Source organism: Lissotriton vulgaris, chromosome 12 (assembly GCF_964263255.1).
Source record: "Lissotriton vulgaris chromosome 12, aLisVul1.2, whole genome shotgun sequence".
NCBI lineage: Eukaryota > Metazoa > Chordata > Amphibia > Caudata > Salamandridae > Lissotriton > Lissotriton vulgaris.
The window spans coordinates 392517690-392543003 of NC_141700.1; the positions used below are offsets into that span (position 1 = coordinate 392517690).

At 46.4% G+C, this 25314-nt stretch overlaps 1 protein-coding gene across 7 annotated transcripts in view; it reads left to right on the forward strand.

Annotated features, from left to right (window-relative positions):
* The window catches only part of CYLD (CYLD lysine 63 deubiquitinase), a 516546-nt gene that overhangs the window by 448817 nt on the left and 42415 nt on the right, over positions 1 to 25314 (forward strand). For all 7 annotated transcript variants that reach the window (XM_086945164.1, XM_086945166.1, XM_086945167.1 and 4 more), the window contains exon 15: positions 18507 to 18625. In XM_086945164.1, the coding sequence (XP_086801290.1) occupies positions 18507 to 18625 (119 nt within the window). The remainder of the gene's footprint in view (positions 1 to 18506; positions 18626 to 25314) is intronic.

Here is a 25314-nt window from a genome sequence, read left to right on the forward strand (position 1 = left end):
CCCAGGCTGCATTGCAAACACACAGTCTAACAAGACTGAAAAGCTAACCTGTAGCTAAATAGCAAAAAACTGACACTGTGCCTTTAAGGCACTCATGACCCCCTGTATCCCATCATGCCTCAGGAGTGGCAGTTAGGTCAGTTGTTCTTTCCGGCTCCTTCAGTGAAGGACCCTGGTACACAGCTCCACTACTTTTTCTGTTTTTTTACAGAAAAATTGCTTTTTTTTGACAACTTTTGCTCTTACTTCGACGTCTTTTATCTAGTCAAGTAAGATACTACTTGTTTTGAGCAGTTTGGAGTGCATTTTCCTCAGAAAAATGCCTTCTCTCTTTGATAAATGTCCTTCTTGTAACAGCAAGAAGGCCAAGACAGACAGCCATGAGGTCTGTATTGTTTGCCTGCCTGAAGACCATGATCCAGAGACCTGTCCTCATTGTGAGCACCTGTCAGGAAGGACTCTCAAGGACAGAGAGAGGATTCGGATTTATGGCCTGGCTCACAGAGCTTCGAGAGGGAGATCTCCAGTGAAGAAGGGCTCCAAGAAGGCCCATTCCTCTTCAAAGAAGAAGTCTTCACACCCTTCTACTTCAGCGTCGAGCTTGGCGCTGAGAAAAGATCCACAGGTGGAATTTTCCTCTTCGAAGCTGCCGTCGACGGCGGGCTCGCCGTCTAGAGGAAGGCCAGGTACGTCGACGACATCGAGGCCGCCATCGTCAACCGGGCGGCGATCGCCGTCGAGGAAGGCTACTCCGCCGCCGTCAACCGGGCGACGGCCGGCGTCGAGATCCATTACCCCTCCGCCGTCGTCAACCAGGCGACGACCGGCGTCGAGGGACGTCACCTCGCCGTCGTCAACCGGGCGACGACCGGCGTCAAGTAGGGTGACTCCTCCGCCGTCGACGGTGGCTCGTCGATCGGCGTCGAAGACGCGGTCTCCGTCGGTGCGGCAGCAGCGCTCGGCGTCGAGGGTGCCCAATACCCCTCCGCCGTCGTCGCACAGACGTTCGACGTCGAGACACGGCTCTACGTCGGCGACTGACCATCGTCGCTCGACGTCGAGGCAGGAGGCCCTGTCGACGACAGGGCATAGGCGTTCGACGTCGAGGGAGAAGCAGGCGTCGGCGACAGGACATCGTCGACGGTTGCTCATTGCCGCTCGACGTCGACACACTCTCATGGACATTCGAGGTCGAGGTTGTATGACCCTCCGACTCCTCGGAAGCGGTCAGCTGCTAGAAGTGAGCGCTCGACGTCGAGGCACTCGGATACGATCATGGTGACAGAATCAGCTTCTCACCATTCATCTCATCGGTCCTCGGGATCCTCTACTGCACATTCAAGATCCAGGAGCCCGATACACAGGACTCCTGAACGCCGTCCAGATCCTTCAGCGGGGCGCATCAGACTGTCGCCTAGATGGTACAGATCCCTGGACCATTGGCGAGACGATGGGGCTACCAGGCGGATGCAGGAGTATGCCAGCCCGCACCACAGGTCACCCCTCCAGAACCTGGTGGAGGAGATGGACAGGTGCAGCCCTCCCAGGCGCTCCTCGCCCACGAAGCTGCCCACCAAGACACCGAGAAGGTCCCGTTCGCCGGCAAAGAAAGCTAGGCGGGATGATCGGGAAAGATCTAGAACACCTGCAAAGGATCCTAGACTGGAAGGTCGAAACCGGGGCAGATCTCCTGTGCGGTCACCGGCCAAATCCCCCAGGGCGTCCCGATCCCCTAGAAGAGAACATCGGGCAAGAGATCGGGTCAGATCTCACTCTCCTAGACGGGAAGAGCGCTCCAGGAGGTCGAGGGAGCGGAGACGCAGTTCTCACCATCGACATAGACGTACCCCGTCTACCTCATCCACTTCATCTACCAGATCGTCCAAGAGGGACTACTCACCGACTTTGACGGACAGTCCTACGTCCAGGTCCTCCCCAGTGGATGATATTGGCACGTACCTGGACGTTCTGCAGAGGGGTGCGCTTAAGCTGAACATCGAGATGTCTGTCCCTCAAGTGACGACGACAGTCATTTTCGAAACCTTGCACAAAAAAGCCATCTCCAGACCTCTGCTGCCGTTGGTTCCGGGGATTATGGACCCTGTCAAGGAATTTTTCCTAACCCCAGCAGCAATCCGAGCAGGGCCAGCGCGCATTACCAAGAAGTACAAACCGGCGGCTTCTGACCCGGTGTTTGTGACCCTCCGGCGGACTCTGTTATCGTGGCAGCGGCGAGGAAGACACATGCGGTGGCTGGTTCGTCTTCAGTCCCACCGGATAAGGACAGCAAGACCCAAGACTCCTGGGGTCGGAAGGTTTGCAACTCTGCGGCTTCCACTCTTAAGGTCGCCAGTGCGGCTGCGCTCCTGGGTCGGTATGACAGAGCCTTGTGGGACTCGATGGACAGATTCAAATCCAAGCTGCCGAAAGAGGACCAGCAGGACTTTGAGGAAACTGTTACGGAGGGGTGTCTGGTGGCTAACCAGATGATTAGCACGGCCGCGGATGGGGCAGTGCTTTCGGCTCACTCCTATTCCCATGGAGTTTGCGCCAGAAGATCGGCCTGGTTGCGCCTCACAGGTCTAAAACCGGATGCTCAACATCGGATTCTGAATCTCCCCTTTTCGGGTTCCACTCTCTTCGGGGAACACGCGGATGAGGAGATGACCCGAATGAAGACTGAGCTGGACACGGTGAAGGCGGTGGGCTTGGAGAAGAAAAAGGAATTCAAGCGCCGCTTCAAGTCCAACAGGGGGAGAGGTGCCCAGCAGAGGGTTCAAACCCCTCAGTGGTCCCAGAACAAAGCCCAGGGAAAACCCCAGTTTCGTGGTAAGCCCAGCAGGGACAGAGGGGGTCACCAGCAGTCCTCCAGCACCACGAGAGGAGGGAAGGCCTGAACTGTGGCTTCCTCTGACGCCGTTGCCCACTCCAGTGGGAGGAAGTGCTTCGCAACACCTGGCAGAGTGGGTCAGCATCACAAAAGATCAGTGGGTGCTGAATATACTGCGAAATGGATACAGGATACGTTTCCGTGCTCTTCCGAAGAGCATCCCTCCGAAAAGCTCTTGCCCTCACCAACTGAGCTTGCTCCGACGAGAGGTGGCAATCCTGCTGCAGAAAAGAGCGATAGAAGAAGTTCCTCGCGCTCTCAGAGGCAAAGGGGTCTACTCCAGATATTTCCTTGTCCCCAAAAAAATCAGGAGGACAAGTTCAGGCCCATACTCGACCTACGACTACTAAACAAGGTTATCGTCAAGGAAAAGTTCCGCATGTTGGCGCTTCACCAAATATGTCCTCATCTTCAAGCCGGAGATTGGATGTGTTCGGTGGATCTACAAGATGCGTACTTTCACATCCCGATTGCGCAGCAACATCGAAAGTACCTGAGGTTTGTCGTGGGGAACAAACACTACCAGTACAAGGTGTTACCCTTCGGTCTCAAGTCCGCACCACGAGTCTTCACCAAATGCATGGCAGTGGTGGCGGCTTTTCTTCACAAGAAGGGTCTCTTCGTTTATCCATATCTGGACGACTGGCTCCTGAAGGGTCCATCTCCGGTGCGGGTAGCGCAAGATCTGCATCTGTGCCTGCAACAGCTTCACGGTCTCGGCCTCCATGTGAACCTGGAGAAGTCGGTCCTGCGACCTACGCAATCCATCCACTACCTAGGCTCCGTTCTGGACACAAGCGTGGGAAGAGCGTTTCCTTCGGAGGAGAGACTTTCTTCCATGCACCTGAAATGTGGGGTTCTGCTAGAGTCTCGGCCCCCAACGGCGCGACAGGTGGCGTCCCTGCTGGGTTCCATGGCGTCCTGCATTTTTCTCATCCCGCACGCCAGGCTGAGAATGCGTCCTCTGCAACAGACCCTGGAGGACCAGTGGGACCAGGCTACAGGTCACTGGGAGGACCGTATCCATCTTTCCCAAGCGACAAAAGAGTCCATCAGATGGTGCACTCGGAGACACAATGTGATGGTGGGAGTACCCTTTCATCAGCCCATTCCGTCGCAATCTATAGTGACAGATGCCTCCCTGCACGGCTGGGGAGCACACATGGGTCCGCTTCAGATTCAAGGCCGGTGGTCTGCACAGGAGCAGACTTACCACATCAACATGCTGGAGCTCAGAGCGGTGTTCCTGGCTCTCAAGGCTTTCCTGCCAGCGATCAACTCCAACTCTGTCCTGGTTCAGACGGACAATACAACAACCATGTTCTATCGGAACAAACAAGGAGGCACAAAATCTCGCCCACTGTCTCGAGAGGCTCAGACAATATGGCATTGGCTCCTCGCTCGAGGTCTCACAGTGGTGGCGGTGCATCTTCCGGGAGAGTTGAACGTCAAAGCAGACGCACTTAGCAGGCACTTCGAAGATCAGCCAGACTGGGTGCTAAACGACGAAGTGGTGGAAGAGCTTTTTCGTTGTTGGGGACGTCCGTCCATAGACTTGTTTGCAGACGACGAAAACGCCAAGTGCCACGCCTTCGCGTCCAGGTTCCACAGGCCAGGGACGCAGGGGAACGCTCTTCTGCTGGATTGGGCAGGAATGTTCGCGTACGCGTTTCCTCCCCTAGCTCTGATCCCGAGGGTGGTTTCCAAGCTCCTCAGGACGAACATGGACATGATCCTGATTGCCCCAGACTGGCCTCGGCAGTGGTGGTATCCGGACCTTCTACATCTATCTGTGTGTCCACACAAACGACTCCCTTGCAGGTCAGACCTGTTGAGCAAAATGAACGGGAGGATAATGCATCCCAACCTCCCATCATTGAACCTAACAGCATGGCTCCTGAGGTCCTGCAATACGGTCATTTGAACCTGCCTCCAGACTGCATGAGCATTTTGAGGGAGGCTAAGAGGCCGTCCACGAGAGCATCCTACGCCTTCAAGTGGAAAAGGTTTTACTTGTGGTGTAGGGATCATCATTTGGATCCTGTTAAAGGGCAGGAGGACGTCATCCTACCATACCTCCTCTCCCTCGCAACAGCTGGTTTAAAGTACGCTTCCATTAGAGTACATTTGTCAGCTATTGTGGCCTATAGGAAGTCCCCTGACCAGGTGTCTTTCTTTCAGGTTCCTGTGGTCAAGGATTTCCTTCAGGGTTTGAAGAAGGTGTATCCCCCTGTACGAAATCCTTCTCCCCCGTGGGAATTAAACCTAGTTCTATCAAGGTTAATGGCTCCGCCTTTCGAGCCCATCCACAAGGCTTCCTTACAACATCTCTCTTGGAAGGCAGCTTTTTTGGTGGCAATTACCTCTGCGCGCAGAGTCAGTGAGATACAAGCGCTCTGTGCAAAGGAACCTTATACTGTATTCCACCATAACAGGGTTGTTCTGAGGGCTCACCCTTCCTTCTTACCTAAGGTCATCTCTGATTTTCATATAAATCAGTCTATTTCCCTTCCTTCCTTTTTTCCAAATCCTGCGACCCCGGCTGAGCGGTCCCTTCACTCCTTAGATTTTAAAAGAGTGCTTAAGTTTTATTTGGAAAAGACTAAAGGGATTAGGAAAACGGACCAACTGTTTGTGAACTATGGGGCAATGAGAACTGGCTTTCCAGCAGCAAAGAGGTCCATTTCCAGGTGGATTGTCTCTTGCATTAAGTTGGCCTATCAACTGGCAGGAAAACCTTTGTTGATGTCTCCAAAGGCGCATTCCACTAGAGGGAAGGCGGCTACAGTGGCTTTCTTGCATGACGTTCCCATGTCCGAAATATGCAAGGCCGCGACCTGGAAATCAGTACATACCTTTACGAGGCATTACTGCCTCGACTCTGATTCCAGGACTGACACTCAAGTGGGGCAAGCCTCCTTGAGGAATCTGTTTGGGTAGTCTGTTTTTTGTCTACTCACGCTTATTGATGAGATTTCTGTCTTATCTTTCCTTTGCCCGCAGGGATGAGGAGAGGCTCGCTATTCTATTCTAATGCTTATGACTATTGATGAGGATCCCCTGGAAGAGAAGGATTAGTTACTTACCTGTAATCCTAGTTCTCTTCCAGGGGTATCCTCATCAAAGTCATAAGCAACCCTCCTGCCTCCCCGGGCAAAGGATACTCTTTAATAAGGAGATATTGTTAACCTATGTGTTTTTGAGTTTGGTTTTCAGTCTCCGAAAAGAACAACTGACCTAACTGCCACTCCTGAGGCATGATGGGATACAGGGGGTCATGAGTGCCTTAAAGGCACAGTGTCAGTTTTTTGCTATTGAGCTACAGGTTAGCTTTTCAGTCTTGTTAGACTGTGTGTTTGCAATGCAGCCTGGGAGCTTCCTATGCTTCCAGTGAGTTCTGAGAATTTCTACTGCTTTTTGAGCATTAAAACAATTCTTAAACAAACTTTGGTGTTGTTTTCTCCTGTTTCTAATGCTTATTTTTCATGTATGGTGGAAATTCTTCACAGCATATTTCAGCTCTAATGTGATTTGGCTGCTATTGCTTGTTTTATATATATATATTGGTTATATATATATATGTGTATATATATGTGGGGCACATACAATATAGTGTTTCCGGGGTCCCGCACATGGGCGGGAATATTCTAATGCTTATGACTTTGATGAGGATACCCCTGGAAGAGAACTAGGATTACAGGTAAGTAACTAATCCTTTGTGCCCGAAACTGGATTATGAGCTGTGCTCAAACGTTGCACAGCTTCCACATTTTTCCTCGTACAACAATTTCAAGGTAAATCTGGTGAAGTTAGGGCAAAGAAAAATTGTAGTATTAAACGATTCGCAGGTCTGAATGGGGTGCTTTCACGTTGTTCCCCATTCGGACCTGCAGAACTTGTAATGATGCTGTAATGCTGCAGCCCGGAGAGATTCAACCCAGTGTACTGTATAAAGTGCTTTAATGGAGAGCCTTTTGGTTGCAGGCAACCAGTCGAGTCGCCTACGATCAACCAAAATGATCTCATTTCAGACAGCAGTAGTCTACGATTTGTAGTTCAGAATGAGGGTAAAGATCTGCTATTATAGCAGGAGACTTCATACTGATTTAACTGCATTCCAATTTTTGCACCACCTCCGTTTAAAATCCAGAAGCCTTACGAAAGCTCTATGTCTACTGGCCATTAAATAGTGAAATATGCTTTCGCTGAACCCTTTGTCAAGCTCTTTGAATATCGTACTGAGAATCAATGGAAAAGAATAATACATGAATTTCTTGCGCTGGACGTTTGACTGTGCTTGGTTCTATTGAAATTTCAGTTTCTATATTATTTTATAACATGAATATACTGATGTCTGTATTCACATATGCACAATTATATCCTGTTAGGACCCATTATAAACTGCACAATTCAGAATTATGCGGTAATAAGACACTCAGGAAAAACAAACTGCGCTCACGTATAATTCCCCATGTGTTATTACCACATCATTTTATTGAGGCTCTCGGATTGAATCCCTTATGCTTAAATCCATGGTTGCCCAAGTGCATGATGGACAGAATCATCATGATCCACGTTAATTAACATGGATAAATGGGTTAATTGTGTCTATACTTTTAAATTTAGGGTTAAAAACCCAAGGAGTGCAGAGTTTATTAAGTCTCAAACTTCTGTTAAGTCACTGTAAATTAGCTGTTTTCACTTGCATCGATGAATATCCATTGTGTGATTACATTTGTTTTAGCCTATGCCTGAATATTCATTCATAAAGTCGCACATGACTAACATATCCCTAAAAAACACAGCAAGATACCCAGCTAATTAAAAGAAGAGGTATGCAGTGTGGCTTGGCATATTTCTTTTTAAGTTATCACATCTGTAAAACCATGCAACGGTTTACTACTGGAAATTAGCATGATGATTTCATAGCTGTAGATCATCAGTAAAAACGATTATTTAGATTTTTCTAGAAAAAAAAGCTTTGTAATAACTCAAGTGTTCTATCCTTCTAAGTAAACCATGAACGAAAGAAACTGTTGGTTATTAGCACTTATAAGAAATCCATAGAGGCGGGCCTTCAGTCAATCAGCTTTTCTTGCACAATACATTATAACATGAAAACCTGAATATAGTCTAGGTGCCCAATTTGATTCAGGGCTATTAAATAAGCACTGCTTTTAAACTGCTTCCATGTTACCTAATCCCCCCCAAATTAGCACAGCAAGATTTTAACAAATGTGCTTGATTTGTGCAATCTGAATAGAATGCCAATGTTCTGTTTTCATTCTGTTTACCCTTTCTCTTCTGCCTAAATTTTATTCAGTCCAATACTGTATAGTAAACATATATTCTGGACCAGCAAAGCTCCATTCATGATTGATTGATTAATTAATTGATGTTTCTGCTTGTAGAAGAGATGACAGAAGAGACCTATAACGCAAAGAAATGGATCTTCTGTTCTTTGTGGAAAGAGAGATGATTAATGGGCTACCATATTGTCACAGGAAATGTGTTCCACATGACTGCAGCACAATAATAGAAACAAAATCTAAGCATATTTGAAACCAGCAATCTGCTACTGGACATTAGTGGCAGAGAGGAGGAATCATGCATAATTATAGGGAGCAAATTTCTATAGTGGTTATGTGGGTCCCCGAGAGTCTGTGCTTAGTACAATAACAAGCCAACGTTTTGACGCATATGTCCATTTTTTTGGTGGGGTCAGCATCAGGACGATTAGGCCGGGTTACTCCTTTCATCACTGAAAAAATATTGTGTTCTGATAACAAGTGTGAAGTCTACATAGTAAGATAACAATTGATGCACTGAAATAAGTCCCATCAAGCTGTATGTGAAGATTTGTTAAGCTCTCCACATGTATTTTAAGCTCAAGTTAGCCCATAGGTGAACCCATATCTGGGACTCGATGAGCACAGTCATCTTAATGCAGTTTCTTTGAAGGCCTTCTGATGATGATCCTGTCATAAAATGAAAATGTGGGGTTGAAACATCAACCCTGTCAGATTATCGGTTGATAATATCTATCCATAACAGTCTTAGATTATCTGAACTATTGGGATTTTTTTTTCTGTGTTTATTTTTCAATTCTTTTTACCTCACTTTTGTCACATTGGTCACTGCACCACTTTTTTTTCACTGTTTTATTTTGTGTCAATATATGTCTACATTGACACCATTCTACACCCTCCAAATATTATTGGCTTGATAAAAGAGTTAAGATTACTAAAGGAAGTTTTTTTCATGTACGTTTTGCTACAAAAGCCCACTGAACTTTTCTCTTTTGTAATTCATTGGATGATCAACTTATTATTTCCTTTTCACAGTAACCTCATTATTCACAATTACTAAAGGACTCCTATGGAAACCCAATCTTCTGTTCTTTAAGTGAGGAAAAAACACGAGCCAGCAGAAACTTCCACAGCCTGAATTTCTTTGTACATAACCATTTCATGTTACCTCCAACGGTAGTCATAGTGATAGTGTAAATGTCATCACAGCTACTGTTTAGCTGCTACAATATCACTTTCTTTCAGGTTACACACTATGCCAGGGAAACTAGGAAACTTCTGGTCAAAGGGTGTTGTAATTTAGAATCGATTAGATTAAGCATTAGCAGAAGACATCTAGTATTTAGAGACTATCTTGTCCATTTTGCGGAATCCATTTTGTATTTCTTGCAGCCATATTTTTTGCCATGTGCTCACCATGTGCTCTGTCCTACCTTCCTGTTAACTGCTCTTGGAATCTGCCTAGAGACGAGATATATTTATCCAGTATTGGGGTATCTTTCATAGATTCACATGCCTGAATCATTCCCCGTCGTCGAGGCGGGAGTCCCACGGTAAATAAAAAAGCAGTGCCAAAAGCACTTTGTAGTAGTAGGCCCTAGAAAAGGCCTGAGGCCTATGTTATAGTAGCCTATCTACATCATTATGCTAAAAATACCAAAGTCTTTGCTCCAACCAATCAGCTTACAGCACCCTCTAGAACCTTCCCTGCAGAGCCAGCTCTCCTCAGATTTTCACCGCACGTCGTGGGTGAAGGGAGTCTCCCTGAGCTCTGCTCAGTTTTTTCTTCAGTTTTACTTCTTTTTGGAATTCAAGATCATACTTCATTTCTCTGACCCTGTTAAGGCAGTAATATGGCAGAATGGCAGTAAACAAGGTGATAGACTATAATTTATGTCTAACCTTTTCCTCAATAACTCTCACGTTCTGAGAGATGAGGCTATTATGGGTCAGAGACTTCAACCTGCCACTTCTGATGAGGATGATGAGAGGTCAAAGGGAGAAGTCGCGCCAGGAGCCTTCTGAGGGCGCGCATAAAAGCCATAAGATTCGCCTTGAGTCTTTATAGGCACTTCTTGCAGAGGATTCAACTCCCTTTTCTTCCCTGACACGGCATCAGGGAAGTCCACTTGACCTGACATTAGGAGTATATAACTTAACTCCATGTCTACTATTACTGCCTTACCTTTATAATCCTCATCTATTATGATCGTCGACGACGGCCTTATGTTCGATGGTCGTCTACGATGACCTCTTCTACGAGATGGCCTCATCTACGATGGTCGTCGACGACCGCCTCATCTACGGTGGTTGTCGACGACGGCCTCGTCTACGACGGTCTACGACGGCGACTTCGTCGTCGACGGCCTCGTCTGCGACGGTCGTCATCGACGGCCTCGTCTGCGACGGTCTTCGACGACGGGCCTCGTCTATGACGGTCGTCGACGACGGGCCTCGTCTATGACGGTTGTCGACGACGGGCCTCGTCTACGACGGTCGTCGACGACGGGCCTCGTCTATGACGGTCATCGACGACGGGCCTCGTCTACGACGGTCGTCGACGACGGACCTCGTCTACGACGGTCGTCGACGACGGGCCTCGTCTTCGACGGTCGTTGACGGCGGGCCTCGTCTTCGACGGTCGTCGACGATGACAAAATTCGTCTACGACGGACGGTCGTTGACGACGGCCTCATCTAAGGTGATCGCCTATGCCTGATCTTTGATAGTGTCATCTACAATGGCAATGCCTAGCTACGACGGTCGTCTATGACTGCCTTATCAAGGTAGCCTCATATACATATGACCTCATTTGTGAATGGCCTATACTACACATGGCACCATCTATGAATAGTATCATGTATGGCTGGCCATCATTCTATTGCCTCATCTATGAGTGCCTCATCTACGGATGATATCACTTATGTTAACCTCATCTATGATGGTATTGCTATGACTGTCTTCTATGACAGCATCATTCTCTAGCAATGGCCTACTCTAACAATGGCCTAGTCTACCAATGGCCTAGTCTACCAATGGCCTAGTCTACCAATGGCCTAGTCTACCAATGGCCTAGTCTACCAATGGCCTAGTCTACCAATGGCCGAGTCTACCAATGGCCGAGTCTACCAATGGCCGAGTCTACCAATGGCCGAGTCTACCAATGGCCTCGTTTACCAATGGCCTCGTTTACCAATGGCCTCGTTTACCAATGGCCTCGTTTACCAATAGCCTCGTTTACCAATGGCCTAATCTACCAATGGCTTCGTCTATCAATGGCCTAGTCTACCAATGGCTTTGTCTATCAATGGCCTACTCTAACAATGGCCTTGTATATCAAATGCCTTGTCTTTCAATGGCCTCGTCTACCAATGGCCTCATCTGCCAATGGCCTGATCTACCAATGGCCTCATCCACCGATGGCCTGATCTACCAATGGCCTCATCTACTGATGGCCTGTTCTACCAATGGTCTCACATTTGTGTTACCCTCATCTACGGATGCCCTCACTTATGATTGCCTCATCTTCGATGGCATTGTATATGGCTGTCGTTTATGACAGCCTCGTCTAGGATGGTTGCTCATGACGGTTATCTATGACGTCGTTCTAGTCTGCATTAACCTGGCCTACATAACCATGTCTACGACAAAGTCTATGATGCGATTGGCTGCGATGGCTTCAGCGGTAACAGCATTATATATATATTTTTAATGTAGTGGGCAGCAGCTAGATTTTGACTGCCAGCTACAGGCGAGCAAACAGAATATCTCCTTCATGGTTTTGAGAAGGTATGCAGGAAGTTTACGAGAGTAGTACCTATAATAGACTAAGTCTATTCCAGTGTTTCTGCGCATAGAACAGAAATGATGTGTACCTACTAGCAGCCCATCCGGTCTGATAGGCAACTGTTCGACCAAATTCAGTAATTTCACAGCCCGCTCAACAGCGATCTAAAATCCTGCAATGCCCATTACCACACCGCCTGACAAAGAAGGATGTCGTCTGGACCTTATGGGGAAAAAATTCTCTACTTTGGCAGCGGCCTCTAGTAGAGCTGGCAATCCTTTATCCATGATTGGTTGTTATGACCGTCAAATATGGTTGGACAATACGAGTTTCAATGACCTCATTACTGAGGACCGAAGGCGGGATGCAGGAAAGATTCTGTTGGAAGGTGAACATGCCGCATTAAAACTTTAGATTGCACCTTGAACATCGGCAGCACCAACCTCCGTCACTTAGCAGGAGAGGCAGGGCTTAGACGCCAGGGATGGCTTAAAGCCGCTACCTTAAACCCTGAGCAAAGATTCTTGGCATGGCCTATGATGAAGAGTTTTTGGTTGGGTAAACATTTTAAAGAAGCCCTTTTAGTTATAAAACCTGGCTCTGATACTGCACGATCATTAAGCACCCTTCAATATGGGCGCGGATCTTTCTGAGGAGGGAGATGAAGAGGTTTTCATCAAGAGGAGGAGCAGTATCAATCTCAAGACAGCCTTGCAGCCAGGCATCTTGCTGTAGATAGTCTATCTAGTTTCTCCCGTCAGGGTGGTCGAAAGAGATTTAAGTATCAAGGCTGAGACGCTAACAGGAAGCCATGATCCCCACAGGCCTCCAATTATTTTACCCTTTTCTCGCGTGGGCCCGAAGATTTCAGGTTTTTGTTTACAAGTGACAGGGAACTATGTCAGACCAATGGGTTCTATACCTAGTAACCAATGGCCACTCCCTGGAATTTATCAAACAACCATATACTACTCCGCCCAGGGGTCCCCCTCGTTTTCACAACAAATAAGTTATTTAAACGAATATTTTATGGCCTCTCTGGATGGAGAGGATGCAAATTTCTACATACCTGTCTACCCCAAACAGCACAAATATTTTCGTTTTCACGTGGCTGGCGCCCATTATAGGTGTGGAGTGCTCCCGTTTGGGCTGAGATCGTCACCAAGAGCCTTTCATGAAGTACTTGGTACCAGTGGCAGCAGCATTGAGATCTTGAGGAATGCAAGTATTCCCCTATCTAGACGAATGACTGCTCAGAGGTCCTTCAGAACACGAAACCAAGATTGCCACAGTAGATGTACCCATCTCGTCTTTTCTCTGGGGCGGATTCTAAACGACAGAAAATTGCAGTCTCAGTTCAAATGTTTGCTTCGTTCCTGAAGATGTGCTCTTCAGTGATACATCTCATACACTTAGCATGGCTCAAAATGAGACCTTTTCAGGAAGACAAACAATGGGTTCGTTCGACGATACCATCAAAGTTACGCCGTGCATGATAAATTATGTATATTGCTGGTCGCAGACAGAGAATATAACCCAGGGTCGCACGTTCCTGCAAACCATTCCAAGGTTAGTTTTAACGACTGATGCCTCCATGAAAGGATGGGGAGGTCATCGGCAGGATTTGCAGAATTCAAGGAAAATGGTCTCAAAGACAAAGACAACAGCAGATCAACAGGCTTGATCTCCACAACGCTGTTCTGTTCCCCCAAGCAATCCTCCTGAGGATTGAGGGTTCCTCTGTATTATATCAATAAACAAGGAGGAACTGAATCGGCTACACTCTCGCAAGAGGTTCAGGAATTGTGAGGTGTCGCAATTCACAAGATTTCGAGAGCTGAACACGTCAGGGCTCTCCACAATGCTCTGAACATGTCTCAGTCGGACTGTCACGAGTGGAAGCCGGGAAAGGGACAGGTGAACCCAGTGTTCCAAAGTTTGGGTTAAGCCGGCACGGGATCTATTTGCATTCAGAGAGAACAAGGAAGGCCGATATTATGCCAGCAGGTTCCCTTAACAGGGATCAAGAGGGAATGCCCTGCCCATGCTATGGTCAGGAGTTTGTGCGTACGCTTTTCCCCCAATGCCATTGGTTCCGAAAGTGTTCTGCAAGATGAAGCTGGAAGGTTACCATCTGATTCCGATTGCGCCCCGTTGGCCGATATTGGTTCTCGGAACTTCTGCTGTTGTTTACAGGCAAGCCCATTCGGCTACGGCCTGAGCCTACGAGGGGACGGAGGCCAAGTGGTTCGTCCGGACCCACAGTCACTACAATTGCACGCACAGCTTATCATTTGTTAGAGTTCAAGGGCATCAACGTTTCAAAGAACTGTTGTGAAACTTTGGCCAAATCTCGTACCCAAGGCACAATCAGGGCTTATCGCCTCAAATGGAAGCGATTTTGCGGTTGGTGTGAGGTGAATGCCATTCACTCAATTAGTTACTGCAGAACAAGTTCTCCATTATCTGCTCTTCTAGCCAAGTGTGGGCTTAGTTTTTTCATCGAACAAAATGCGTCTTCCAGATTTAGGAAATGTTAAAAGTTTTCTTTTTTCTGCTCTTCGGCACTTGCCAAACAGTTTATGAAAGGGCTTTTCCGAGCCTTCTCTCCAGTGCGAGCACCCTCCCAGAGTGGGAACTCGGCATTGCTAGCGCAGTTAATGCAGTGTACATTTGAGCTGATCCATTAACCAGATCTCAAATTCCTCACCTGGAAAATTACCCTTTTACTGGCTCTTACCTCTGGAGAAAAGGGTTCGTGAGATCCAAGCTTTCACTATAAAGGAACCCCTCAATTTTACATTTTCCTCTGAACTATTTAACCCTTTGGACAAATCCCAGGTCCATTCCTAGGGTACCAACACAATTTCACTCTAACGAACCGGTAAGATTAAAGACATTCTTTCCGGATCCGTCTCCTCCAGCTGAAAGAGTAATACACTCGCTGGAGATTTAACGCTGTTTAAGATTCTAACTACAGAAAACTAGGGATATCAGATGATCCAGCCAGCTGTTCGTGGCTTATGGTCAAGCTACTCTTAGAACGGCTGTAACAAAGGCAAGAATAGCCAGATGATTAGCATCTTTTCTGCCATGACAAGACTAACAAACCTTTGCAGAGGAAGGTCAAAGCTCTTTCCGACTAGAACAGTATCAACATTCACAGCTTTGCAGGCTGGAGTAATTCCAGAAGATATGTAGATCTGTGACATGGAAAAATGTCCACACGTTCACGAGACATTACTGCCTTTAGTCTACATGTCAAGAGGGTTCGGCACTTGGACAGGTGGTCCTACGCTACCTTTTTTCGTTAATACCAGTTTCTGTTACCCTTTGGCTTTTTAAATATTATCTATGCTTGCCTTTATTCATGATATGCATGAAGTTTTTGCGATTTTAACATGTTATATTTATATGTACTTTAGTAGATATATTGGATGTGTATGAGATTTACATATCCATGTTTGGACTTTACTATGCATGTCTCTTTAGTTCTTATAACTCATGTTTTAACTTTGAAGGTTTGCATTCTCAAGCCTCTGGTAACAAATAATGGATGCAACTGGGAGGTTATCAGTACACGTCTCCCACCATCCGCAACAGACTGTATACTTGGTATACTGCTTGCTATTCTGATTCAGGCATGTGAATCTATGAAAGATACCCCAATACTGGATAAGAAAACAAGTTACTTACCTGTAACTTCAGTTATCCAGTATTGGTATCTTTCATAGATTCACATGCACCCACCCTCCTCCCCGGAGAGTCAGTTCTCTAAGTTCGGGATACTTGTTCCCACTTGTGCTATGAAAATCTGAGGAGAGCTGGCTCTGCAGGGAAGGTTCTAGAGGGTGCTGTAAGCTGATTGGTTGGAGCAAAGACTTTGCTCTTTTTAGCATAATGATGTAGATAGGCTACTATAATATAGGCCTCAGGCCTTTTCTAGGGCCTACTACTACAAAGTGCTTTTGGCACTGCTTTTTTATTTACCGTGGGACTCCCGCCTCGACGACGGGGAATGATTCAGGCATGTGAATCTATGAAAGATACCAATACTGGATAACTGAAGTTACAGGTAAGTAACTTGTTTTCTTATCCTCTTATGCTTTGCACATGCCCAGTAGAGCTTACAGCTGTCCCTAACTTGTAACTGTCAGGATGTGTCCACCAGAATTAGCTTACTGTCAGCCCTTCCCACTTGTTGCTAGCACACTCTCTGTATAGCCTTGTATGTATTTGAAACCAGCATTCTGTACCTTGTACCGCCTTCTTTTAAGCCCCTGTGTGGGTACAAAAGGACCAAGCTCCTTCCAGTCAGTGCGCTACCTCATACACTACCAAAGGGTGTTGTGTGAATGTAGTTCCACCTCATGAGGTTTAATAAACTCGGTCTTTTCTATTCCAGCTTCTGTGCCAACTTCCTTTTATTGGTCTAAGGACTCTGAGCAGATAAGGGCGAATCCCTTGGACTGGTAGGCCTGGCTGAGGCTTGCTACTACAAGGGGCCTAGTCAACTGAGTCCTTTGTGGTGGCAAATGAGGCAACATATTTAGGGATCCAACTGATAAAGAATATGTAGAACCCTTTTACGGCGAACTTTGAGAAGCTTTTTGGTGAGAATGTTTGCTGAATTCAGACATGGAGCCACCTTCATTTTGTTTGATTGGCAAAATCTGTATTTTGAAAATGACAGTTTTGCAAAATTTCTCCGTTTGTTCTGGGCTTTACCAATGGCTGCTTCTTGTTTACTCATGCAAAGTACTACTGCTACTTGTAAGAAAAGGGACTGGATCTTTCTTGACTCATGTCTCTATTCTTAGCAACATTAAAAAAAAGCAGTTGTGCAAAATCCCACAGACCGACAGTGCTTTTTCAATTGTTTTTTGCCACCAATAACTTCCGTTCAGATTTGGGAAACCGCATGTTATCAGAGATGACATTGAAGCCTCTCACCATCGTCTTCCATGCATAAGCTAAAAATATTTTTTTTCTTTTTTTCTTTATCTACTGCTTCTACTCACAATTAATGTTACCCTGAGGCAACAAAGATATCTAGACCCCCACCCCACATATTTCTCAATTCATATTCCCCCCTCTTGGTAAACAATTAAAACTATTGTTTTGGGGGATGTGTTACAGAAGGCTCATTTTAAGCACCGAAGAAGACATTTTTATTTGCTGCATTCTTTTTATTGAAGTTTGTATACATTCAGGAATTCTGTGCTGAATTGCAACCACAGTTGAGGAAACTTACCTAAAGGGAAAAACATGTTCAGTTGTTTGAAACTGTTTCTTTGAAGCTCTTCTATCTGATAAAAAACATCCTGTCTTTCTCAGAATGACGACTCCGGTTCAACATTCTGTTTCTCTAGATAATCATTGAAAGGTGATTCTTCCATATGGACTTCCATTGTCACTTTCTTAAACTCTTTAGTTACCTCTTTAACCCCTTCGATGCTGGTGACGAGCTCAGCTCGTCATCAGCCACGGGGGGCGTGTGCGGATGACGAGCTGAGCTCTTCATCTAACGCGGCTTTTTGAAAAAAGCAGCGTAGCGCAAAAATTACCGCAGCAGCGATGCGGTTAATCAGGGAGACATTTTGTGAAGAATACCCAGTTGGGCCTTGTTGAATCAGTAATCCATCTTTTTTTGATAAAATAATACCAGAATATTTATCTAGTAGAGTAAATTTCTGCCACTGTGGTGAGTTATGTAGACTTTACAAAGTTTTTGTAACAATATAATATGGGTCTCCTTGTTAGATCTAAATGGTAAACAACCTTCAACCTGTTCTGGCACAGCTGGAAGGTTTTCCGCACGAGTTGGCAGAAAGCTGTTGTCAATTACAGTTGAATGCATTATGCATCATTCAATAAAATCATAGTTTGTAGAGTTACGGTGGTATCCACCCAAAGAAACTGAACCCCACTGCCTGCTATTCAGTACTCTTAACTAGGAGATGCAATTCAGGCTCCTTTGATGAAGTCCTAATCAGAGAGAAGGGCGAGTTAAGGCCTTTCGGTAAGTAGAGGTCTTCACTTGGCACACATCTAAAATGTGGCCCATGTGTCTGAATTCACTGACAGTGATCATATTGGAGCTTGGAAATTACACTCACTGGCATGTTCAATTTGTCAGTATTTGCTGCACCAATGTAGCTGTTGATGGGCGCAGAATACAGTGTACAGTTGGTCGAAGATCTAAATGCAATAATTCAAGTATTTGTATATACATTTGTGCCACTAATATTTTAGAGAAAGAACAAAGTACTCTTTACTTTTCCTCTCTACCATGAAGTGAAATGTTTTGCCGAAGACAAACACTGATATCATGTCACTATCCCTTCAGACATTTTACCTCTGCCACTATTGCATGGTCATTTCAAGAGTTTTGTAAAAGTTCACCAATTTTGTTGTGTGCTGCCAATATAAACGTTCCTTTCACACATTTGCTACTGAAAGCATTATTATTGCTTTTTGGCAATGCTCTGAAAATATTTACAGCATAACTATCCTTTAGCCCCTAGGCAGTGCCGCATATGTGGAGGACTTGCAGTATTTGAGTGTCGAGAGTGCTATGATGACAATGACATTTCTACTGGAAAAATCAAGCAGTTCTGTAAAACCTGCAACACTCAGGTATGTCCCATTTATTTAAAATGGTTTGTAAGGCTAGCTGGGAGTACCATGGGTTGTAGAGGCTATATTAATTTGCATAGATAAATAAGGTAATGAACTGCTGTTATTGTCCCTTGATTATTCCATCCCTTGCTATGGTATGACCGTGTTTGCCGTGATGTGTGAGCGTAAGAACCTTAGATATATGTACTGTACTACCATAGTAGTACTTTTAGCTTACAGAGCCAAGCACCACTATGTCAGTTGTGTTGAAATAAATAATACAGAGCATTTTTATGAAACGTCTCGCTTTCTAATGTCTCTGGGGCTTTTCTTTACTCTAAAGGTGGGATATTTGTGCAATAGAAATTATCAATGCTTTAAAAACAGGTTTTTCATTTATGTCTCCTATTCTTTAAAATACCACACCAATTAACAAGTTTATACTTTGCACGTTCATCCACCTTGTTTTAGAAAATAAGCACAGGATCGAACAATTCTCATCTCAGCAATATGGCACCATCATATGTCAACTGGGACACTATTCCTGTTGTGGCATTTCTTTTAATAAAGCTTTGCAATATGTTACTATAGTCTAAGACTACAATTGCCACAGTGCATTAGGTTGTTAAAAGAAAGCTCACAAGTGGAACATAATGCTGACTTCTAGAAAGAACTGAAGACCTGGCTCTTGAAGGAACATCTTGTCCTCCAGAAGGATCATCTGCTTCTGATGGATACTTTTACCTGCACATTCCTCACCTGTTGAATCCCCTCTTAGTGCCAGATTTGATCCAGAAACTTACAAAAGGTCTTTTGTGCCAAAAAGATGCACCACAGCTTCAAAGTCAGTTTATTTTTTTTCCCACTACCTTCAAAACGGATGCAGACATTTTTCCATTCAGGTTGGATTTTCAGCAGTATGTCATAAATGTCTTTCCAAAACTTTCAGAATTCACGAAATATAATTTCGACAACAGACGGAATTCTCTGACCCCCACATTGTCTGTCTGTGGTGCCTGGGGCCCAAACTTTATTACTTGTCATGTGAAAAGTGTGGCTGCATGCAAGCCAAGGACATTAGGGAGTGCTTTCTGTATTCTTCAAAGAAACTGGAGGCTGTGTGGTAATCTGATAACTAAATGCAGACATTCCCTTTACTTTAGAGATATGGATCAGTTGGTAATGCCAAATCTTCTGCATTAACCCAAGGACGAAGGTGGTTTGTATTGGACAGGAGGTCTCTATACAGGTCATTAGAGCCAACTTGGATGCAGCAGGTTCAGTGGCCAGAACTCCCTGTGGCCCTTTAAAGACTTGTCTGGCTCAGGTCGACTAGCTTATCCGGTGACGTCCAAGCAGCGTTAATGGTCATGCTGTTTGTTGGGGCAAAACCTTTTGAGTACAAAGATGATCATAATGCTGGAGAAGTTCAAGGCAGGCTGAGCAACAACCCACATCTTGGGTCACCGACAAAAGACTATGCCCAGTTCAGGAAATTTCAAGACTTCTTCAGGGGCTTCAGGTTTCATCAGGATCAGCTCTTCCAGCTTTCAGAGCAACAGAGCCAAATTATTTAATTGTACAAAAGCAGAGGCATGGGTAGAGGCCAACAGCCTCAACCGTCCCCTTCTCCTCTTCAGCAACAGCTGAATGGCTGCTTTAGTTTCTACTCAAAGGAGGATGTGCAGTCAGTGTGGGGACTTCTATCCGCCTTTCTACCTGCCAGGAAGTTCATAACATCGAACCACTGTGTTCTTCAGATTGTAGAAAGGGCTATGCCCTACCCTTCCAGAAGACTTTTCCCCACAACCCCTGCCCCTGAGTCCTTTCAGTCCCAGTTCTGCAGCAGGAGTTGGTAGCCCTGCTACAGAAAGGAGCAGTGGAGCTGGTTCCAAAGCAGGACATTGGGCAGGGCTGTTTTTTTCGGTACTTGCTGCTTCCTAAGGATGGAGGTCTTTGTCCGTTCCTTGAACACATGCTCCTGACGTTTACCTCTGCAAGAAAAAGTAAAAAATGCTGTCCCTGTCTAAGGTTTTTTTGACATTAGAAGGGGAAGACTGAATGGTTTCCCTCGACTTGCAGGAATTTTATTTTCATATATGATCCTGCAGTTGCACAAGAGGAGACTGGCGTTCATGGTAGGGTCAACTTACTACCGGTTTGCAGTCCTGTGTGGATTGACATCAGCATCTTGAGCCTTCACAAATTTGCTAGTGGTGGTCGCATTTCATCTCAAGAGGTGAGGGGTTTCTGTATTCCCTTAGCTGAATGACTCTTTGCTCAAAGGTGGTTCATTGCAGATGGTATTGAATCACCTGCCGCAAACCGTATCCCTTTTGTTAGACTTGTGCTTCTGCATCAACGTGCCCAAACCTCACCTTGAGCTCCACCAGCGCCTCCTGTTCACATCTATGCAAGCCTTCAGTCCTCCTCAGAGGACTGATGTTTAGGGAGGGGGGCTCAAGTCTCAGCCTCAATGATTCTCTATTCTGGTGGGTGTGTCAGGTTCCTGCATCCTCCTAGTCATGTACGCAGGCAGACGCCTAAGGGCTTCCAATGGGCCCTCCGCTTGCAGTAGTTCTAACACGGGATATCTGTGGGACACCCTTGTGATCTCCAGAGATACTGCAGATAATTTAGAATAGTGGTCAGTGGAGGATCACCTGCCTCAAGAAATGTCCTTCTGCTCTCCACCAGCCGTGTGTATGGTAGTGACGGATACATCTAACCTCTGACAGGATGCTCATCTGTAAGACCTGGAGATCAGATCTCTAGTTTCCTGAGAAGCAGGTACTGCACATCTGCCAGGTGGAACTGAGGGCAATCAGAATGGAGCTCCAGGACCTCATTCTTCCCATCACGATCATTCTGTCCAGATCTTTGCGGCTAGTACAACCACGATGTGGGATTTGAACACCCAGGGAGGAGTGGGGTAATGCCTCCTCTGTCAAGGAGCGCTCAGGCTCTTGGTGGGGCCTGGCGAACATGAGATATGGCTATTTGGCCCCTTCTAGCAGGCTTTCTGAACACCAGGCTCAACAGTCTCAGTCAATTTCATCTTGCTGACCACTAGTGGCTTCTCCATCTGTAGGGTGCACAATATGTTTTTGCCCAGATGGATATCTTTGCCACAATACCCATTGTCAGCAGTTCTGTGCTATCCAGTATACAGTGTGGGGACCTTTGGGGGATGTGTTTCAGTTGAGGTGGATCTTTCCACTTTGCTCATCTACCTTTCATTTGTCTGCTTCCGAGGAAGAGTCGCCAAGACCAGCCCAAGTCATCTTCAGCGCCTCCGACTAGCAGAGAAAAGTGTGATATGCAGACCTCTGCATTTCTCCATGTGTCCTACACCCTGTCTTCCTCTCAGAGTGGTCCTCCTCTCCCAGTTGGTGGGGTACGTACAGCACCCCAATCTCCAGAGTCTCCACCTTCATGCCTGGAGAATGAGCCTGATTACCTGAGCTCCTTCCAAATGCCACCATTGGTGGTTGACGTGATATTGTCAGTTTGCGACCCCCTATCAAGACTATCTACTAAGCAGGATTAAATAAGTGTGTTGCCTGGTGTGCTATAAATTACGTGAATCACTTGAAGACTTGCTTGATGGAGGACCTTCGTTTTGCAATTTCATGCTAACCTAGCAGGGATGTACGATGGACACAGTCAAGGCATACATTAAAGCCTTGTTGGCATTTCTCTGCTTCACAGAACAGCCATCCCTGAACAGATCTCACATCATGAGGAGTCTTTAAAGGGACTGGTTAATTTGTTTCCTCCTACCACATTAGTTATGACACAATGGGATTGTGATCCTTTTGTTGACTTTATTGATGGTTTCTCCCTTTGAGCCTCTGCAGGTGTTGGTTGAGCTTGGTGCGAGCATGGCGCTGAAATCAACGAATGCAACCTGCTGGATTGGGTGGTATATCCATGGCTTGATGGATTCCTCTAAACAGTTGCTGCCTAAACTGTCTGATGAAGACAGGAAGAACTTTCAAGAGGTTTTGGACGATACCCAGGCTGCTGCACGTCAAGTCATTCAGAGCGGTCTCGATACGGCTGACTCGGTGGCAAGGATTATGGGCTCTGCAGTAGCTACGAGAAGGGGTGCTTGGTTAAAGTCTACAGACTTTTCATCAGATGTGCAGGCTACTCTGTTGGACTTACCATTCGATGGTTCAGGACTGTTTGGTAAGAAAGCGGATGCCGCTCTTGAAAGATTCAAAGATAGCAAGGCCACAGCAAAATCACTTGGCTTGCAGACTCAATCTAGAGGATCCTTTCGTAGGTACAGAGGATTTGGAAAATCATCCTTTCGTTCATATGGACAGCCTCGTCAGCAGCAGCAACAACAACAACAAAATACGCTGTACAAGTCGTATAGGGGAACAAATAGAGGCCGTCCACGAGGTCGTCAACCCTACTCCTCCTCTTCCTCTACCTCCCTTCCTATCACCGCAGCAAAGCAGCCCTAGATTCCCCATTGCGATTCACGTTGGTCCTGTGGGGGTCTGCTTACTCATTTTCTGCAGGATTGGGAATCGGTCACTACAGACCAATGGGTTCTCAATCTTGTAGCAAATGGGTATGCCCTTCCCTTTCGGGAATTCTTTCCAAATTACCCTCCTTGTCAAGGGGCTTGCTCGGAAGAACATCTCCATCACCTACAGGAGGAATTTCTGACCTTGTTGAAAAAAGGTGCAATAGAGGTGGTTCCAGAGCAGGAAAGGGGTCGGGGATGCTACTCCCGGTACTTCCTGATTCCCAAGAAGGATGGCAGGTTACGTCCAATCCTGGATCTCAGGATCTTGAATCTTTATCTGAAACAAGAGAAGTTCACGATGTTCACCCTTGCGCAGGTCCTTCAGGCGCTGTTGGAAGAAGATTGGATGGTTTTGATCAACTTGCAGGATGCGTATTTTCATATTCCCATCCTGAAGTCGCACAGGAAGTATCCCCGTTTCTCGGTGGGTTTGCAACATTATCAGTTTGCGGTTCTCCCGTTTGGACTTACTACTGCACCTCGAGTCTTCACCAAGGTGAGGGCAGTGGTGGCAGCCCATCTCAGAAGGTCGGGGATTCATGTTTTCCCCTATCTGGACGACTGCCTGATCAAAGCGGAGTCACCAGGGAAGGTGTGTCATCATCTGCAGGAGACAACCCAGTTGTTGTACAAGTTGGTGTTTTCGATAAATGTGCCCAAATCTCACATGGTGCCCTCACAGCGCAACCTGTTTATAGGGGCAGTAATGGACACTACTGTTTGTTGAGCATTCCCTCCACCCCAAAGGATTTTCGACATTCAGGAAATGATTCCCTTGTTTTACAATGGAGCGGTCGTTCCAGTCCTGAAGGTCCTTCGCCTGCTCGGTCTGTTTGCCTTCTGCATTCTGTTGAGAGCGCTGTGATAAGTTGGCCTGGTATGTGATGCTCACTAATTCTAGTGATCACCTTGTACCATGCCAAACAACCCTTATAATGATCGGTTCTAAGTCAACCTTATAGACCAGTTATCCTAGTGGTAACGTGGACAAAGCAGTCTTAGGCTAAACTCTGAAAGGCATGTGAAGCCAGCTGTATTACCATACACAACCCCCTTGAATACCACATGAAAGGACACCACACAGATATATATTGAAAATATATATATATATATATTTATTAACTACAAATATCCCCTGAACTCTTTATGAGCACAGAAGCACAAGCGTTAAACAAAACACAGTTTAAAATACACAAAAGTTGCACAATATGGATGAGCCCTAGGGGCCACCTAAACCATATACTAAGAAAGTGGTATAAGAGATACCAATCGAAAAGGAAACAGGCCTAGGGCCTTGGGAATCGCTGGAGCTGTTCGGGACTAGCTGTGACTAAGTCGGGAAAGGCCCGCGGGACTCGGGTGTAGTGTTTAAAGTGCACGCACTCACCAATGCAATGTCTATGGTGCGTAAAAGTTACAAAGGTAGTTAGTTAGGAACCTTCCGAGTGACCTAGAAAGCTGAAACTTAAGACACAGGCCCTAGAGGTGTGTACCAGTGTGGGAACACCGGCGTTGCGGAGTTACCTCACCCACAGGAAGCGGGTGCATAGGGTCGAAGTAGTGTCGGGTTTCGTCACGCTGGTCGATGGTGCTTGGAGCTGAAGATGCTGCAGGCGGCTCGATGTGAAGAGTTCCGGTGGATCCAAGGGTGGATCTGAAGTTGTGAGGACCTGAAAGCAGAGGGGACAATGTTCAAAGTCACTAGCCAGTGACTACCGTGGAACCAGATTGGAACCAGGCGATGTCGGGTGCAAACAGGCGATGAGGTGTAGCTTCTCTCTGCAGCCACTTGGACACGAAGAGGTCGAGGACGTCCAGGAGTCCCACGCAGGCTTCTCGCTGTTGGCGGTGTCGGCAACTTGATTGGAGCAAACAGACCTTGGCTAATGCAAGCTACGCAGGAATCGAAAAAGGCTTATCACTCGGACCAGCAAGGTCAGAGCAGGTGCTCCCTTTTACAGGAGCGAGGGCAAGTCTGTCGTCGCCAAGATGGCCGCTGACCACGGGGCGAGTGCCCTGGATGGCGCGTCGAGTGGCACAATGCAAAAGTGCCCCACGCAGATCGTGGAGATGCTGGGGGGCTGATCTTCGGTGCAAGGGCTGCTCGGTGGTGGGGCTTCTCAGTCCCAAAAGCACTACGTCGAGGGTGCCTCGGATGCTG